This window comes from Mauremys reevesii, linkage group 3, assembly GCF_016161935.1.
Source record: "Mauremys reevesii isolate NIE-2019 linkage group 3, ASM1616193v1, whole genome shotgun sequence".
Lineage (NCBI taxonomy): Eukaryota > Metazoa > Chordata > Testudines > Geoemydidae > Mauremys > Mauremys reevesii.
This window is the reverse complement of record NC_052625.1, coordinates 19,348,604-19,369,153: the sequence shown is the minus strand read 5'-3', so window position 1 is coordinate 19,369,153 and position 20,550 is coordinate 19,348,604. Positions and strand designations below refer to the sequence as shown.

At 41.6% G+C, this 20,550-nt stretch overlaps 1 protein-coding gene across 16 annotated transcripts in view; it reads left to right on the top strand.

The window, feature by feature from the left end:
• The window catches only part of PCSK2 (proprotein convertase subtilisin/kexin type 2), a 371,376-nt gene that overhangs the window by 261,903 nt on the left and 88,923 nt on the right, over positions 1-20,550 (top strand). For all 16 annotated transcript variants that reach the window (XM_039531409.1, XM_039531410.1, XM_039531419.1 and 13 more), the window contains 2 exons: positions 16,901-17,014; positions 18,971-19,079. In XM_039531409.1, coding sequence (XP_039387343.1) covers positions 16,901-17,014; positions 18,971-19,079 — 223 coding nt within the window. The remainder of the gene's footprint in view (positions 1-16,900; positions 17,015-18,970; positions 19,080-20,550) is intronic.

The window sequence follows — 20,550 nt, the reverse complement described above, 5'->3', positions numbered from 1 at the left end:
TCTGAACTATCTACAGGCTACATTTAAGATCTTGACCTCTATGTGCCTCATTTTCCCCAGCTGTAAAATGGGATAATAATGCTTCCTACACATGAGTACTGTGAGGCTAAAGTCAGAGGTCTCATGCAAGCCCCATGCATGGAGTAAATTTCACCCTAATGTTTGTAAAGTGTTTTGACATCCTCAAGTGGAAAATGCAAGAAATGCAGTGTATCATTACTATTATTACTGTTGTTACAGGACAGAGCATGAACTTGATAAATCCTGTGGCTTGGATCATGAGCTATTGCGAATCACAGTCTTCCTCCCACTGTCCCTGCTGCTCCGGGCGGGGGGAGGGAGTTTATCCACACTGGGGCAGCATATACTCCCCAGTGCGCTCGTGCAGCTATGCCACCAGGTGCATTAAGGGCTAATTTCCTAATATTTCCTACCAGCCTGCACTAGGGGTTAATAACATAACTGCTTTGCTGCACCTGTTCCTTCTCCCACACTGCAACCTGTTATACAGGTAACTGGCACAGAGGCATGGGGGAGCAATTTGCACCCCCTTATCCTCCCGGGCTGTCACACTAGGAGGGCCACATTTTTCTGCTAATACTAAATATAACAAAAAGGATCAAGAGCCTAAGGGAAAAAACTAAAAATGTGTGTTAGCGACTCAAGTCCTCATATAATCCTGTTACTGTTCACCTTATTCTTCCATCTCTTTCTCCTCATCTAGTCTTACCTGGATTGTAAGCGTAGGGATGTTGGGCAGATCCAGGGCTCCATTAGGGCAGCTTTATGTTATTCCCCCAGTACAATACTGCTACAATCCTGGTAGCCCTGGGATTTCCCCACTATAGTTGGATCCTCGGGCAGCGCAGAGCTGCCATAGCAGCTTCTACATGACCTGCTCTTCCCCTGCTGCCAATGCAGAAAGCTAGGCTGGGATGTCCCTATGCCTCAATGATCCCTGGTTGATGTAATAGCTCTTTGGGGATTCTGGCACCTTTAGAGCAGCCCTCAGGGTGAATGAGATGGCTCAGCACATTCATGCTGCTATAAGTTGTGCTGAGTGACTAGACTGGCAGAGAAGCGAGCATGATTAGGGGAGTGGAAAGGTGAGAGAGTGGATTCACCGCTGTTACCCCTTCTTGGCTGAGCATGGCATAGCAGTTCTCTCCAGTCTAGCACTTCCTGCTGATGGTCAGTCGAGTTCTTTGTTGGTCCACCTCTTTTTGCACTTGGCCCTCCTTCCAGGTCACAATTCAGTTCCACGCCCCTTCCAAGGTACTACAGTTCCAAGTCCACATAGAACAGTACCTAGCATTCCAGTCTCTTCAGCTCCTCTTCCTAGGGGTTACTAAGATCCAGTGTCCTCCCCTGGGGTCTTCAATGTAGATCACTCAAAGAAAATTCAACTCAAGCAACTCCCAGTACTTTTCTGGGCCTTCTCTCAAGCATGTCATGGTGAGAACCCTTTGTATCCCACCATCTTAGTATTCCCTCTGTCTCAGCTCCATATTGAACTCTCTTTTGGGCCCACCGTGGTGAGAATCATAATCTCCTGTAGCCTTTGCCTTTTTATTGTCCATACCCAGCATTTCTCCGGCCTCTAGCAGCCTTTCCCGCACCCTCAGCTTCTGAGGCTTCCTCTCCAGGTCCCACACACTCCTTCCTCAAGACTTCTTGCTGGGTTCAGCCTCATGCTCGCAAAGTTCTTTTTTCTCCAATTTCAGAGCATGGCATTCCAGGCTTCCTCTTGGCTCCAGACATTCTTGGTCTAGTTCCAAGCTTTATGCCTCCCAGCCTTCCCTCAGCCTTTAGCCAAGAAGAGGAAACACCCAGGTACCTCTCACCTGGGTCTCTTCCCTGGTCTTCCTCCGACTGAGCCTATCCTCCTTCTTTTATGAAGATCCAGCACCTCTCTATCGGGGTTATTTGTCTAAAACCCTGGCAAGTGCCACCAAGGGGTCTAACTGGACTCAGACTCCTGTTAACCCTTTCATTGCCTGTGTGGGGTACATACCCCATCACACCTCCTTTTACTGCCACCACTGCCTTCAGCTGTACTGAGCCGCCCTTGGGTGCCATTAAGGATCTGGCCTGTGTCTTCATTTTGTAGAGCTCTAAGCATAATTTAGGCACTATAGAGTTAACAATAGGGAGTCTGGAGTATCGTCTCAGCCACTGGAACTTCAGTCTGTTTCTGTATGTCCTTAGTATAAAACTACATACAAAAATCACTCTATGGTGTGTGGTGAAATGCATAGCTAAATTATAAGAACTATATTGTCTTATTTTAAACTGAAGTCTAATAGTTACTGAAGACAAAGAATGAGCAGCAGGGGACAGTTTCTTTGCCCTTTCAATCTTTTGTGTCCCTGCTCCATCCTGTGACAAGTGCTCCCATTACTACACATTGTATTAGCTGATTTTCCAATATCGTTGGTTATTCACTAAGAACTGGATAGAGAACACTGAAGTCATTTAAGATAATCATCGTATTATGGGGACAATGGTTAGCTGCTGCCTTCTTGAGCTGATGATCTAGAGCGGAGTTTCTCAAACTGGGGGTCCCGACCCAAAAGAGTATCCCAAGGCTATTGTAGGGAGTACGGGGTTGCAAGATCACAAAAAATATTGTGATAACCTTTAGATCCTTTGTATTTCATTACAGTTCTTATTTAACCCAGGTTTTCTTGGACATGACCTCTTCTTGGTCCTGCAATCGCCATCCAAACAGATTTTTGAAATATGAACTAATGTTGGTGATTTGGTATTGTCACCCTTACTTGTGCACTGCCTTCAAAGCTGGCTGGCTGGAGAGCAGCGGCTGCTGGCTGGCTGCCCAGCTCTGAAGGCAGCACTGCCACCATCAGCAGTGCAGAAGTAAGTGTGGCATGGTATGGATTGGTATGGTATGGTATGGTATCCCAACCTGAACCCAAATGTCTAAACAGCTATTTTTAGCTCTGCAGTGCGAGCCCAAGTCTGAAGACCTGGGATCTGAAACTCTTTGCCACAGGCTGCCACTTTCTGTGTAGATGCACCCTGAGAGACCATACGTTGACTTTGACTTTGAGACCATACGTTGACTTTGAGATTCAGTAACAGTATGTTTCTGTTGTATTAATGGAAAAATGAGAGCCCTCTGGTGACTAAAGTAATATCTCTAAATTGTCGTAGATGTTACCTAAATTCTGCATTGTCTGATAGACAGAGTGTGTCTATTGTATTTCAAAGGCACTGAGCTTGACTCTCTTTTCTTGTACCTTGTGAAGTCACTTGCAGTAGGAGGATGCTGCCACTGATGTGATTGGAGAATTCTGTTATGGTAGCCTATATGCTATTTCACACACACATAAATTCCTCCACAAGGTTCAACACTGCATGATTGGACTCTATGCTGAAATACTTGATGTCAGTGCCTTGATAACTGTCCTTATGCAAGGGGAACCTCCAGGTAGCTGGCAGCTTTGCACGACTAGAATGGACCAAAGCAGCTGCATGAAAACAGCTGATAGTATTTCCTGTAGCCTTTGCCTTTTTATTGTCCATACCCAGCATTTCTCCGGCCTCTAGCAGCCTTCCCCGCACCCTCAGCTTCTGAGGCTTCCTCTCCAGGTCCCACACACTCCTTCCTCAAGACTTCTTGCTGGGTTCAGCCTCATGCTCGCAAAGTTATTTTTTCTCCAATTTCAGAGCATGGCATCCCAGGCTTCCTCTTGGCTCCAGACATTCTTGGTCTAGTTCCAAGCTTTATGCCTCCCACCCTTCCCTCAGCCTTTAGCCAAGAAGAGGAAACACCCAGGTACCTCTCACCTGGGTCTCTTCCCTGGTCTTCCTCCGACTGAGCCTATCCTCCTTCTTTTATGAAGATCCAGCACCTCTCTATCGGGGTTATTTGTCTAAAACCCTGGCAAGTGCCACCAAGGGGCCTAACTGGACTCAGACTCCTGTTAACGCTTTCATTGCCTGTGTGGGGTACATACCCCATCACACCTCCTTTTACTGCCACCACTGCCTTCAGCTGTACTGAGCCGCCCTTCGGTGCCATTAAGGATCTGGCCTGTGTCTTCATTTTGTAGAGCTCTAAGCATAATTTAGGCACTATAGAGTTAACAATAGGGAGTCTGGAGTATCGTCTCAGCCATTAAAGAATTAGAGAATTAAAAAATCTCTCCCAATATCACAACCATGAATCATAGAATCATAGGACTGGAAAGGACCTCAGGAGGTCATCTAGTCCAGTCCCCTGCACTCATGGCAGGACTGAGTATTATCTAGAGCATCTCTGTTATGTCTTTGTCTAACCTGCTTTTAAAAATCTCCAATGATGGAGATTCCACAACCTCCCTAGGTAATCCATTTCAGTTCTTAACCATCCTGACAGTTAGGACATTTTTCCTAATGACCAACCTAAACCTCCCTTACTGCAATTTAAGCCCATTGCTTCTTATTCTATCCTCAGAGGCTAAGAAAAACAAATTTTCTCCCTTTTCCGTGTATCAATCTTTTATGTACTTGAAAACTGTTTATCATATCCCCTTTCAGTCTTCCCTTTTCCAGACTAAACAAACCCAATTTTTTCAGTCTTCCCTTATAGGTCATGCTTTTTAGAGCTTTAATAATTTTTGTTGCTCTTCTCTAGACTTTCTCCAATTTGTCCACATCTTTCCTGAAATGTGGCACCCAGAACTGGACACACTACTCCAGCTGAGGCCTACTCAGCACAGAGTAGAGTGGAAGAATTGCTCCTCATGTCTTGCTTACGATACTTCTGCTAATATATCCGAGAATGTTTGCTTTTTTTGCAACAATGATACACTGTTGATCATATTTATGACCCCCAGATCCTGTTGATATTATGACCCCCAGATCCTTTTCCACAGTACTCCTTCCTAGGCAATCATTTTCCATTTTGTATATGTGCAACTGATTGTTCCTTCCTAAGTGGTGTACTTTGTATTTGTTCTTATTGAAATTCATCTTATTTACTTCAGACCATTTCTCCAGTTTGTCCTGATAATTTTGAGTTTTAATCCTTTCCTCCAAAGCACTTGCAACCTCTCCCAGTTTGGTATCATCCACAAACTTTATAAGTGTACTTTCTATGCCATCATCTAAATCACTGATAAAGATATTGAACAGAATTGGACCCAGAACTGATCCCTGCGGGACCCCACTTGATATGCCCTTCCAGCATGAGTGTGAACCACTGATGATTACTCTCTGGGAACGGTTTTCCAACCCAGTTCCATCCACCTTTTGGTAGCTCTGTTTAGGTTGTATTTTCCTAGTTTGTTTAAGAGAAGGTCATGCGAGACAGTATTAAAAGCCTTACTAAAGTCAAGCTATACCACATCTACCACTTCCTCTCATCCACACGGCTTGTTACCCTGTCAAAGAAAGCTATTAGGTTGGTTTGACATGATTTGTTCTTGACAAGTCCATACTAATTATTACTTATCACCTTATCTTCTAGGTGTTTGCAAATTGATTGCTTAATTATATGCTCTATTATCTTTCCAGGACTGAAGTTAAGCTGACTGGTCTGTAATTCCCCAGCTTGTCCTTATTTCCCTTTTTATATATTTGTTCTATATTTGCCCTTTTCCAGTCTTCTGGAATCTCTCCCCTCTTCCATGACTTTTTGAAGATAACGGATTATGCCTCTGATATCTCCTCAGTCAGCTCATTGAGTATTCTAGGATGTATTTCATCAGGCCCTCGTGACTTGAAGACATCTAACTTGTCTAAGTAATTTTTAACTTGTTCTTTCCTTATATTTGCCTCTGATCCTACCTCCATTTTCTCTGGCATTCATTAAGTCAGATGCCCAATTGCTATTAAACTTTTTGGTGAAAACTGAAACAAAAAAGTCATTTAGCACTTTTGCCATTTCCATATTCTCTGTTATTGTCCATCCCCTTCCCCCGCCATTGAGTAATGGATCTACCCTGTCCTTGGTCATCTTCTTGATCCTTATGTATTTGTAGCATATTTTTTTTGTTACCCTTTATGCCTCTAGCTAGTTTAATCTGGTTTTGTGCCTTGGCCTTTCTAATTTTGTCCTTACATACTTGTCATTTGTGTTTATTCACCCTTTTTTATTTGACCTAGTTTCCACTGCCAAAATAGTGTTAAGTGGTCTTTATGTAAATGAGAATCAGGCCCAATATGAGACTAATGGGGGGGGGGTGAGGGAGTGGCACAAGGTAGCAAAGAAGAGTAGGATGTTTTAGCACAGAGTTGAGGTGTGCACAATTCTGGCCAGGGCCAGTGCAAGGATATTTTGTGCCCTAGGCAAAACTTCCACCTTGCGCCCCCCCTTCCCTTCTCTCCCCCCTCCCCCGCAGCATCGCTTATTATAAACTTTCAAAAACGAATACTGCATAATGTGGCATTGTTCATTAGAATTAATACAAGGGGGCCAGAGGAGATGATCACAACAGTCCCTTCTGGCCTGGGGGAACCTATGAGCAAGGAGGAGGCTGAGAATGCCCCCAGTTCGCAGGGTCTCTCAACGTTCCCAGGCTCTGAGTACTTCACCCTCCGGGGGGCGGGGGACCTAGGGACAAGGAGGGCAGAGCCAGGCTGTCCCAGGGAGCAGGTGAGGATCTCCCTGGGGATCAGGGCCGGCTCCCCGCATTGGCACAGTGCCACCGGGAAGGGGGGGGTCGATGTTTGGAAGCGGCACCTGCGCCAGCCCTTCCCCCTCCGTCACACTGCGTGGTTTAGTTTCACTTTCCCTCGCCCCAGGAGGCAGCTGCGCCTGGCCCCAGGTGCGGCGCGTTGGAGGGCGAAGCTCACCTGAGCTCAGGACCATGTCCTGCCTCCCCCAATGGCTCTGTCTCTTGGCAGCGCTGGTTGCCACGCCCGGCCCGCTGTCTCCTCCTTGCTCCACCGCAGGCTCCCGCTGACCGTCCTGCGCGGCACCCCTCACTGCGGGGGTGGGTTTGTTATGGAGGCTTCGCTCCCTGCCCTGCCCCGCTCAGCTGACTTCCGTGATGCCGGATACTGGTTTTTGGCGCCCCCAAATCTTGGCGCCCTAGGCAGCCGCCTAGTTCACCTAGTGGTTACACCAGCCCTGGGTCCAACCAGTAGTAGCAATGGATGAAAGAGGAATGGAAATCTACTACTTGTAAAAATGCATTTCACAAAATAAATAGTGAGGTCATGAAGCTTACAGAAAAAAATCTCCGCTCATTGGGCCTAATTCTCCGTTGCCTGGCAATGTCTGTAGTCATTTACATCTACGCAAATTGAATGTAAAATGGTGCCCTTCTGCTTTGGCAATGAAGAATTGTTATGCCAGGAGCCTGGCATAACAGAAGAAGCTCTTAATTAGATATCTTTGGAATGTAGGTGTTTACTGTTATACAGTTATATTCCATTCCTGTGAAATTCCATTCTCATTGATAGCTTTTATTTCCTGATCAAATTCAATTGGTTTGCTGTCTTGCAATGGGGCATTGTTGGAACTACCCAATTTCTCTTAGACTCCTATCATTGCAAATGCGGAAATACAGCGTCAATCTCTTCATTCATCTTGCTATTACAGCCTAGCCAATTTCCTTTGAATTTCAAAGGAGAGGCTAGTAGAGCACTATCGATTCCTCAGCGGAATTGGCTGAACGCGATCTGCAGCCTCCTTGTACACATTGATTCCTTTTCTCTTTACTCAGCACTGCCTGAATGTCACTGAACTGTGAGAGTCTCTGCTAAATGGACAGAATATTGATTTTTGCCCTGCCCCTTTTGGTGAAAACGTCTCATTTACCAGGCGCTGAGCTAATATCGGGCAAATGAAAGTTCACAAAGTGAGGCGCAGCCAAGTCAGTAATTTCATTTTTCTTAACCTGAACTTGGTTAAATGAGGAGGTGTTTAACTCATGCAATTAACATTGCTGGTGGAGACAGCAGCGAAACCTTTGAGCTCAGAAAGTGCAGTTCTTTGGTATTGTATTACGGACTGAATAATGATCAACTTTCTACAGTGTTTCCCAGAATGGCCTTACTGTGTGTTGATATTTATATTTGTATTACAGTAGCATAGAGAGCTCTCAAATAGATCGGGTCCCATGGTGCGAGGCAACATAAAGACACGCCCTTTGGGGTGGGGACTAATTTAAGCACTTCATCAAAGCTTTCCTCCCAGCTTGCAGCATCCTGGGGGGATGAGATACGTGTAGTGAAATGGAAAACTGCTTGATAATCGAGGATTTTTTTTCCTTTTGATACTAATTTGAAAATGGACCTGCCCCATTTTCACAAGATAACAGCACCTCTGCCCTCTCTGCTGAAGGGTGCCCCTTTAGGTCTTAGGCCTCCATCTGTCACCTCCCACCAGGCAGCAGGGGAGGCATAACAGGAAGGTCGGGGGGCTACTGCCCCCACAATGGAAATATTGGGGTGCCGCCCCTTTGGAAATCCCTGCTCTACCTAAATGGTGCCCCTGTCTCTGAGTTAGTTGCTGCTGACCCTCAGTAATGTCTACTTGGCCTCTTGAATCCAGTCTGAACCAGTATATTCCTCCTGGGGTACTTCTTTGGAGTTGTTTATCTGTCCCACTATCTGCCAGAATACCCCTCACTGAGTTTAGTTCCTGTGGGAATCTTGGTAACCCTCTGTATTGGCAGATGTGATAGTTAGCCCACGCAGTGCCATCTGCTGCATGTTTAGATTTAATAGTGATTCAAGATTATAAAATTCAAATGGAATTAATGAATCAAAGTTTATCAGTCAGAGGTCAGCACAGCCCTACACAGAATAAACAGATACATTGCCACCCTTGGGATAAAGTAAAGCCATGGCCTCTGTGTCTCTCTGCTCTGTAACTGATGGGATGCCAGCAGTTTGCACACCCCACATCTAACTTCCAAAACCTCTGTCTTTCTGTACGGTATGAGACACAAATATTTTCCCCAGTTAAATTTACATGTATTCTCTTGTCCTAATTATATGTGGAATTTCTTTTATGGTCCTCAGTTTACCTGATTAATGAGTAAAAAGGAACCTCTAATCCAGTCATTGTTACTAACAGCCATGAAAACCAAATGAGTTAAAAACATCTTTCTATGAATCATTATTTCATCCATTACAGAATCCATCTGTAATAACAATTATTCCTTATCAGTCACCTGGTCCATTCCAGAAAACATCTGCCATAACAAGTGTCCTGTATCAATCACCCAGTTTTGTTTATAACATACTTCTGGAAAGTATCAGAGGGGTAGCCGTGTTAGTCTGGATCTGTAAAAGCAGCAAAGAGTCCTGTGACACCTTATAGACTAACAGACGTATTGGAGCATGAGCTTTCGTGGGAAGTGGGTATTCACCCATGAAAGCTCATGCTCCAATACATCTGTTAGTCTATAAGGTGCCACAGGACTCTTTGCTACTTATACTTCTGGAAACATATTTATTAGTTTGAGGAGTCTTTTTCCTGGACACCTGGTTTCCCACAAACCTGGAGATGCTGAGGATAATTAGATACAGCCATTAACAGTATTCAGTCACATAAAATTCCTGAATACAGGTCACTCTCAGGTTAAGAACCAATGCTCTTGGCTTAGAATTCAAACACACGCTGTTAATATCATAAAGATTCTGAGAGAATAGTTAATATGGAAATGAATTTCATATACAGAGAAAAAAAGGTTAATATCTACTAATGTGATAAAAGATGCACCCTTAATATTGTGAATCAAGGATGAGATGCTGGATAGTCAATTTGAATTATTTCCTCAATGTCAGATGAAGTAGTTTGCTGATCTGACCATACTTTACTGTCTGCTACGATGTACCTTTCTCAAGGGAACTCCTGATTTATACCGACTCAGTCTGACAGCACTTTTAAGAGAAACCTTATTAATTATAGCAAGAATCAGCTTAAGATTCCTCTCAGATCTTTTGGAATTCATTTGATAAGATGAGTGGTTGGTGTTAACAGAAAAAAATAACACTGGAAATACTTAGAACAATTATCAAACTATTTCATGCCTCTATAATTAAGAACAAATTATTTTTTCATAGCCAGCTATTTATTCCTCAACTATCTGAGTGGATAGTTTCCAGAAGAGGCTTGAATTTTTCAGAATGTGATGAAATTCTTTTTCAGCAGGTATAGGAGAATCCAATAAAATTTCTAGACCTGCAATCCTATGGACACTTAAGGATCAGTGTCTTAGTTATAATACTCTTTAATTGTAGATGTATTGTTAGTTCTATAGGAACTTTCCTGAAGGAAAAAAAGAGGTATAGTGAAATTTTAAAAAAAATTAATACTAACATGTTAACTGCATCTCTCAACACTTTTTACATTCTCCTGAGTCTGCAGGTCTTGACTATGGGCTACTTTAGTATTTTCTTTTATAACTGATAATTTGCTGATAATGACATTACCAAGATTTATGGAATATTGTCTTTAATATGTTAAGATATTTACTTTACAGGATTAGCTGAATTTAAGGCAAAAAAAAAAAAAGCCTGCTCTGTTTGTGGATCCGTGCTGTGCCAAGGTGCTGTTCTCTAGTTATGAAAGGCTAAAGTTTCAGCACAGCTCACCTCCCACGACTAGGACTAGATATTCAAAAGAGCTTAGATTATTTTAAAGATCTTCCATAAAGTGTCACAATGGAATAGCTACAATAGAGTGCCTTGGAACTCCACAGAAGATCTGCCCCAATTGTGAGTGCTGAGCACTTGTAAATCTGGTTCTTAGGGACGGATTGTGCAATGTAGGTAAAGCCATATGCTGGGAGCAGTACACAGCGACACCACCTCAGACGAAGCATCGAGAGGACCCTTAGTTTGCTTACATTTGGCTTAACTGCTCCACTCCCACTGCAGTTAAGTAGCCAAAAAAAGGGTCCTCCGATCGATGCTCTGAGTGGGTGGTCTGTGTGTACAATTAAGCAAATTAAAGCAACTAAGGGTCCTCTCGATGCTTCATCTGAGGTGGTGTCGCTGTGTACTCCCACTGGAGTGGGAGTTGGATGACTTAAATCTTGTGTGCCTGTTATTTTCCAAACCTTTTTTGCCTTGGCAAAGTGTTATACAGTGGAGCTGGTTGGAAAATTTTTGTAAAAACTGTTTTCTGTTTGAAAATGTTGCTCAACAAAACTGATTTTTTTTTTGTGCAGCCATATCGATTTTGATGAAATTTTGTTCAGAAAAAACCTGGAAATGTTTTGAAAATGTCAGAACATCCTGTTTTGACATTTTTGGAACAAAAAGTTTAGAATTTTCATTTCAAAATTTTTGTTTTGAAATTTACATTGTTATATTTTAAAAAAATAAACAAGGGTCAAAATCTAAAAACTTTTGGCTTTTTGGCCTGATTTCAGATGATTTTTCCCCCAAAAAAATCTTGAAAATTTTTGCAGGATGGAAAATCCGCTTCTGTATCAGCACTATTAAACAGTACCCTCTCCTTGAGGCAGATGCCACTGAGCTGTTGTTTGCTGGTCTACACTCAGCTTCCAGACTTTGTTGTTGTTCTCTATCTGCCAAGTTCTTTGTTTCCCTGCAAGCCTAGGTTTGAAATGCTATATTATGGTCCTCCCCGTGGCCTTAGTGTTTGAAAATTATGAGTCGGCCAAAAAAATCCATGAGATTGCCTTAAAAATCATGAGATTTTAAAGTAATAAATGGTGAGTTCTTTTTATTCTCTTCTGGATTTGGAGCCTTTAGTTACACTTGGGTTATGCTTTTACGCTTTTCTCCACAATGAGGAGGCCTACACATTTACTTTTTGTTCTAAATGAAAGTTGAGATTCTCACATAACCTGACTACTGCTTAGCTTGGGCTTTAAAAGAAACATCAGACAATTTGAGATTTGGAGTAATTCCCATCTGTTACATCTCTGTAAGTTTTTAACAGCCTCCTTCCAATCTACTGATGAGGTAGTTATAAAATAGCCAACCTCCTAGGTATGAGTGGGTTTAACATTCCTCTAGCAAAGATATTTTAGCTCTATTACCCATAAATGTGACAAAAGAAATGGTTAGGAGACGTGAACATCTGTGTTTGTGGCACTAAGACCTTGTATACACTACCGGGGTAAGTCAACATAAGTTACACTACTCCAGCTACGTGACTAATGTAACTGGAGTTGACGCAACTTAGGTCGACTTACTGCGGTGACTTCACTGCGCTGCATTGATGGGAGACACTCTCTCATTGACTTACCTTATTCTTCTTGGGGATCTGGAGTACTGGAGTCAACCGGAGAGCGCTGTGCCATTGATTTAGCAGATCTTCACTAGACCCGCTAAATCTACACCAATTGCATTGATTGCAGGAGCATCAATCTCCCCAGTAGTGAAAACAAGTCCTAAGAAGTAGATAGAAATTAGAGATGGAAAAGATCATCATTTATACCATATGCAGTTTGGGACAGGGACCTTTATTCTATGACTGAGATTTTCAAAGATTTGGATTCCCAATTTCTATTAATTTTAATGTCCAAATCTCTTTGCTTTGAAAATCTCAAGCCACATGTTTTATGTGAAGCACCTCCCACATTCTAGTGTGTCCTATAAAATAACAATAATAGTCATAATCAGGAGCATCTCCCAGCCAATCCAGGATTGTTCCCGCCAACACATTTTCTAGTGTTTTGTTACTCTAGTCTGTAAAATTTCAGATGCTGTGAATTCAACCACTTCTCTTGGGAGATTATTCCACAGTAAATGTTAAGGCCAGCAGGGGCCATTAGACCATCTCGTCTGACCTCCTGTATAACACAGCCATGGCATTCCATCCAGTTTCTCCGGTATGGAACCCAGTAACTTGTGTTATCATCCTAAAAAGCATCCAGTCTTGATCTGAAGACGTCAAGAGATGGAGAATCCACCACTTCCCAGGGGATTTTTCCCAATTGGTTAATCACCCTCACAGTTAAAAATAAGCACCTAATAGATATCTCTGTCAGGAATTTTATTCCTGTGATTCAGTCTGAACTTTCCTTTATTTAAATTCAAGAGCAGAGACGTCTCTTGATTCTTGAGATGAACACCACCCCCTCACCCCCCCCCCCACGGCTGGGGGATTGTATGTGCTGTTCCGCTGTTATTGATTTTGTGATAGATGTATCCACTGGAATAATTTTAGTATATGTATCATTCATGCTCAGTGTAACACATGGTCATTTAACTGCAGGAGCTCAGCAGTACAATTTACCCTGTTCCTTCAAAATGAGCTGATTTTCTTGGCATTTTTCTGTTGCACAGGGAGAGGCACTCAGTTACAGTGCAGTGGTTCTTGGCCCTCCTGGAGCAGTGCCGCAGTCAATTGATTATTTTGTTAATTTGTCCTATATCAAAGTCCTGCTGGTTTATTACCATCCAAGTTACTTTATGCGCCATGCATAAGTGGAAATATATTAAAAATCAATACTTGAATCTCTTTTTTCCTTGCAGGTATTTTATCATCTTTGATAGATGGCCCTTTTTTTCTCTAATTGGAATCCAGCTAGTAACTCATAAATGATTTAGTCACATGCTAATAAAAATCTAAATGCTTAGATTGTGTTCACCGTTTAATCCAGGCACTTAATGAAATACTATAGAATGAATGAAAGTAACAAGAGGCCATTATTGTTGACAAATGAGCCAGACTCTGAGAGAATGAAAATACCATGCCTTTTTAGGAAGCAAATCTTGTTTCTCCATTAGTTTTTAATGACCGTCACACTTCACAAAGCCAACAGTTCATGATGCCATTTTCAAAAGTTTAAGGCCCTGATCTTGCAAACAGTCTTACCTACTTAAGTTTATGCATGTTTGCAAGACAATGAGACTGCATGTACAAGCATTTTCAGGATTCCTGTCCTGAAGTTAATGGAGAAACGGCTTTACTCCAGCAAGAAAGGAGATCAGAATGTACCCCAATGGCTCTGTATATTCTCTAGTGTTGCCTATGTAACCCAAAGATCTCTGCTGTGAGAAGTGCCCTATCTACACAAGGAAAAATGTGTATTTAGAACATAATAGCTAACACGTTTAAACATGGACACTGACGAACACTGGGGAGCAGTGGAAAGAAGAATTCTGGGAATGTCAATCCGGGACAGAGTTCCCAATGAAGTGATCAGACAGCAGAGTGGCGTGCAGGAAGTCATTGTTGAGAACTGGCATAGTAAAATGCAATGAGCCAGGCATATAGCGAGGCTCACTGACAATCGATGAACTGCAGCTGTCACCGAGTGGTACTGACGGGAACTGAAACAACCACTCAGCTGACTTCCAAAGAGATGGGAAGATTTTATTGTGAAAAGACATGGCCATGCATGGAGAAGGATGGCCCGGATACGAGAAGAAAGTAAGATGTGTTGTGATTGGTTCAATCTATATGAGGGCTGAAAGACCAATCAATCAAGGTGATGTTTAAAATCCTAGTGCAGACAGGGCAACTTTATCTTTTTCAATATGGTGGCTGGTCAAAGTGACCCGTAGACTCCTTCCCCCCTCCTCCCAACTACACTAGGATTTAAAACGTATTAGCTATTGGGATCTAGAGAAAATACATCTCTTTTAGATGCACCCTAGGAAAGGGGATAAAACACTCTAACTCACTGCTGCCACGTAGGTGCATGACTCCAATGAAGTCATCAGAGTTGTGCATTCTTATGCCAATAGGGAATTCGGTCTTATGGGGAACTTTTGGTTGTTTCCTGAGACCTATATGAATTTGAAGTCATCATATGAACTTGGTATTGTTACACCTTCTGTGTGTGTGTTCAGTGGGATGAAGGTGCACTCTGGCCTTGGGCTAGCTAACATGAGATAAAATCCTGGTAAGGACAAAGCAGCTTGTAGCTTTCACACATATTAGCAGGTTAAGGTAAAGACCATGGGAGATATTAGGGTTCACTTAGGCCTGCTAATTCATACAAAAACTTCAGCTACATTCTCTCCACTGTGATTTTACCTTGTGTTAGGTACCACATGAGGTAAGAACTAGAGCTGGACATAATTTTTCAGAGGAATAGTTTATTCAACAAAAATGCAGTTTCAGTAAATCTGAAACTCTTCATGAAGTTGACACAAATAGTTTTGGCTGTTTACAAAGCAACTGGTGGAGGAGGCCTAGTTAGTGGTGCTACTGTTGTTTAGAAGTTAGGGCACCAGCCTTGGCTGTAGAAACCCCACGTCCAAATCCCCACTCTGGAACAGACCCACAGCACACTTCTTCAATCCACCAAAAATTCCAAAAAAATTCTGGTTTGGTTTGACCCTGAACCATTTTTTTCCCTTTTTGCATGGGTTGAGCAGGGGATTGAAACTATCACCAAAGCAAAAAAATCTCTTATTCACCCAGCTCTAGTAAGAACACAGCTTTTTTGTTAGTGAACACAAGCCTTAGAGCAAAAATATTGCATTTTTAGGTTTTAACATACTGCATCCATCATCTTTATGTAAAACGTTCATAAAACATCTTGTAGCATGATTTTTGTTGGGGGACGTTGCACATTCCTTTCTGATATATTTCCTCTTCTGACCGTAATAAAGATGTAACAATTCACTGCCAGTCAGACCTGGGAACACTGAATAGTGAAAGCTTTCAGGGCCAATTTTCGTGTGTCCTGTACCATTTTTTTCAAGTCATCTTGAAGAAAAGACATGGAAATGAAAATTTGATGTTTAAGGAGTCGCGCTCCTACAATATCAAATCCTTGCTCCTTCCCTTGTTGCAGTGGGTCATGTACAGCCAGTGGGTTTGTGTGGGAGTACAAACACTTGAGGTTTTTTTCCTCTGGCATTCTCCTGTAATGCAGTTTGATTTCTGTTCTTTAATTTATTTCATGTGATGACAGCTTGGGGTTTGGAATAGCAAGCAGAGGTGGTAACTGACAAAGGCATAATCATGGATCATCTCTCTGTTGTCTCCATGGCACCACCCAACCTTATTTTAGAGATCTCCGACAATCTTCTCATCCCTTTCTTTAACTCAATACAGATATCCAGCAAAGTTCAGTAGTGTGTCTAATATCTATGGTTTGATCTGTTGTGTGTAATAAGCAATACTTTCATTTCTTCCAATCTCCGTGTAACCATCTAAGCTGACTCTTTCCACTGAGTCTTTCTGGGCAATATATTTAGTTCACTGTCAGGCATTGTGAAAAGGTGCTGTTAGCCAGCTTCCTGGTAGCTTAGAGAACACTGAGGATACTGGGTATGAATAGAGTAGGAGGGATTTAGGTAGTTTGAGTGGGTTTGGAAAGTTAGAAGGGATCACTTGGACCTACAGAGAACCTGATGAGGTAATTAGCTCATGGTGGGATAGTTGGGAAAAGAAGGCAAGCAGGATAAAAGGCTGAGCCAGGGAGCAGAAAGGGAGACTTCTAGTTGCTACTATATCTGTGATCTATCTGGTGCACAAGGGAGAGCAGTGACAATAAAGACACTTGGTGAGGGTACACTGATAGACTGTGTGTGCTGTTTAATTCACCCAGAGGCTTACCAGTCTACAGTATTTCCAGGTGCTGAAGGGGAAATCAATTTACAGCCAGGCATTTACAATAAGGAAGTTCATAAAAACTGGCAACACACAAAAAATATTTTAGAACCTCAAGTGCACAGATGAAGTCTCCTACACCAGCTATTTTTTTCATAGCACAACCTTTTGGTAGAAATGAAGTGTTATTAAACTATTCTGTGTATCCAGTGTGCTATTTTTGGTACAGGAAACCAGGGCTGGCTTTGGAAATGCATAGGATAAAAGTCAATACTGGTTCAGATCCATGTCATTATTTTAACCAAAACCTGAAGCCTGGAGTGGGTTTTCTTAAATATCCTTGACTTCTATTGATTAGTAATGTTTGACTTTTCTGAGAAAAAACAAGTGGAAAAATACATTACAAGTATGGATGTTGTTTTAATAATATAAACATTACTATTCCAGATAAAGAAGGCTGTGCAGCAGGAAGGCTTTGGCAGAAAAAAGCGAGGCTATAGAGAGATCAATGAAATTGACATAAACATGAACGATCCTTTATTTACAAAGCAATGGTACCTGGTAAGCAAATCAGTCATTTTTAGTAGAGATCTTCAGTAAACAAACCCCCCCACAGTTTACTTACACATTATTCCTTCTTGTTGCAATAATCTAGGAACATGCCCTCCAGATTTCTCACCAGAACTTTGACCGTATTCCAAGAGAATTTTTCCCAGGATATATAGGGAACCTACTGTATTCTGGGACTGGAGTTAGGGGCATGATCTAAAGTTCAATGATGTCAGTAGAAAGACTCTCATTGACTTCAATGGGCTTTGAATCAGGGCCATAGTGGGGGTTGTGTGAGCCCTCATGCAGTGCAGCCAGGATTGTGAAAACTGATAATGTACCTTAGTATCAAGTCTCAGTGCTTTGCTTTAAGGAGCTCTTAATCATACGGATGCAACCAGTGTCTATGTGGAAGCTCATTAATGTGTGTTACACAACTGTTTGGAAAATATTGTCTTCCCCTCCCTGTTGGAAAATTTCAGTTTTTCATCAAAAAGAGTCAAAAATGGATTTAGGCACAAATCTAAGAAAGGGGGTGGAGGGGGAAGAGGCTCACTTTATATCCAGGGCACCTATCTGGAAATATACGAGAGCCACTTGTGAATCCCTGCTCAGGTTTTCCCCTTCCCAGCTGAGTGCCCTAGCCATGGCTCTTTAAATATATCTCCTATTCAAGCTGTTGCATTTTGTTTAAATAATTAACTATTCATTCAGTCATGCACACTTTTTATATATAGCTTCATGGAATTTGGGCAGTCAGGTTCAAACCCCTGCTCCAAGTCAGGTAGAGTGGGGATTTGAACCTGAGTTTCTTACAGACTGGCTGAGTGCTCTAGCTAGTGAGTATGAGAGAGGAGCACCACCTTCTGCTCCTGCTCTTTGGGGTTGTACCATAGTTTCCTTATGAATCTAACTCTTTGCTTCCAGATTTCCCTTTTTAAATATACATATAAAAACAGTTAAAGAGGCTTGAAATCAAAACAAATTTTTCTTGACTTCTTGATTCACTGAAAATTAAAAAAAAAAATTGGTTTGGGGTTTCCCTGAATTGATTTTTTAAAAAGTTTTTGGACCTGCCAGTGAACCAATGAATTAGTTATTTTCACAGCTATAGTTGAAGGTGTCGCGCATAGGAAAGAAACCAAAATGGGAACAGGAAGAACCTCAGGAGCTATAAGAAAGTTGTTGATTACAGCTAGTCAGAACATTTTTGTTGAAACTTTGTTTTCCAAAAGAAAATGTGTTTTTTTTTAAATTGAAATGTTTTTAAAAATGTTGACTTTGACAAAAATTCCAGGAAAAAGTCAAAACAAAAAAAATCGTTTCAGAAAATTTTCATTTAGGAAAATTATGGGATTAAATTTCAGAATTTCAATATTTTGTTTCAGAATTTTAAAATTGTTTTGAATTTTTTTCATTTTATATTTATTTTTACATTATTTCTTGACATGTCAGTAGTAGAGGAGCATAACATGCACTCCTACTACAAATGTGTCAAATATGACAATATAGTAGTTATTTGTGTTTAATTTTACTTTAAAATCGTTAAGGGTAGATGCTGCTTAGTACTGATTTGAAACATATTATATTCTTTTCTAGATCAAAGTGTCTCCTATTTGTGTTGTCATGAAACAATCTATTAAACTATTTCAAATATTGTTTGCAGTGTTGTTGTAATTATGTTGGTCCCAAGATATGAGAGAGACAAGGTGAGTAAGGTAATACCATTTACTGGACCAACTCCAACTGGTGAATTAGACAAGCTTTTGAGCTATGTGGAGCTCTTCTTTAGGTCTGGAAGAGGTCATTTCAACTATCTGTTTCATTACAACACAAACAGGAGACACTTTGATCTAGAATAGAATATAAGATGTTTCAATCAGCACACTACAATAGTAGACTATCCATGCACACACACAAAAGAAGAAGAAATAATAATACTCTTTTGCTTTTCAATTGATGTATTAGATCAACACTGGTCAAGCAGATGGGACCCCTGGACTTGATCTAAATGTGGCTGAAGCCTGGGAGCTGGGATATACAGGGAAAGGTGTTACCATAGGAATTATGGATGATGGTAAGTGAGGATTCCAATCCACCCAACTAAATTGGCCTTCAGCATTGGCTCTCCATTTGTAAGGTAACGCTCTTCTCTCCATGCCTCTGAAGAAGTGGGTTTTTTACTCACCAAAGCTTATGCCCAAATAAATCTGTTAGTCTTTAAGGTGCCGCCGGACTCCTCCTTGTTTTTGAAGACATGTAAGACAATTTTAGAGGTTTAAATAGCTTACTTAGTAAAATCTTATGCAAAACCTTTTTTAAAAAATTTGAAATAAAGTATAACCTAGATTAATGATAATGCCAGTGCTGCTCTCCAGATTCTGTAAAAACTTTGAGATCGGCAGGGGAAAGCATACGTGTTATAATTGGGCCATTGAAATGTGAACATCCAAACCTTATACAACTTTAAGTAACCTCTAATTATTATAAATCACATACACAGCTCTTTTATGGCCATTAGCTGAACGTGAGGACTCACATTGACTTCAGTGGGCTTTCAATGGGGATTTCAATTGCCTTGCACACAGTAGATATAAGAGCATTTTCCCTTGTTAAAATATTGACCGTGTACAGCAGAACCGAAATAATTAATACTTTCTCACTGGATGTCCATAATGATCCACATATTATATACATTAATAGTTTAGGGTAAAATGGAAGTGGGAGAGAAGATACAGCATGTTGGAAACACAGCTGTACTTTGCATGGATTCATCAGACTGTCAAAATACAAGAAAGACAAGGTAAGTATGGCAACATCTTTTATTGGATCAACTTCTGCTGGTGGAAGGTACAAGCTTTCGAGCTACAGAGCTCTTCTTCTTCTCTCATGACCTGGGCCAAAAAACACAGCTTCAACAACGCTGCAAACAAAATACAGGGAGTCTCTTACATGTTCTCAGCGCTTTTGAGCTAGTGAAATTTTGCAGGAGCTGAGTACACTTGCCATGGTGACTGAACAATACTAAAAATAGGAGAAAGGACTGAAACCAGCAGTATCTTCAGTGATCCACTAGGATCTGTCCCTGTTCTATTCTGGCACCCCCCCTTGTTCCATACTCAAGTGAGACAGCTGGGTAAATAGTGAGGGAAATTGGCCTGTGGTTACATCAGTATGTGGATGTCTCACAGCTCTCTTCCTTCTTTTCATTGGTCCCATTTAGCAAGGACTGCATTTTCAGAGACTGGGCACAATTGCAACCTGGGTGACAGTGAGCTGGTTGACGCTCAGTCTAAATTAGGCTGCTGAGGCAATGCTAGTTAGCTGGAGTACATTTAGAGAGTGGAGCATGGAAGGAGTTTCCCCCCATGATTAACTGATACCCTGTAACTATTCTAGCAAGCCAGTTAATTACAGGAATGTTCACCAACCCAGCACATTTTAAGCAGATGTTTGCAGAAAGCCAATTCTGAATTTGTAAATGTGAATATTCGCACTTCGAAGAGTTATGATCGTCCAATCAAAGGACAGAAACATTGTGTGTGACC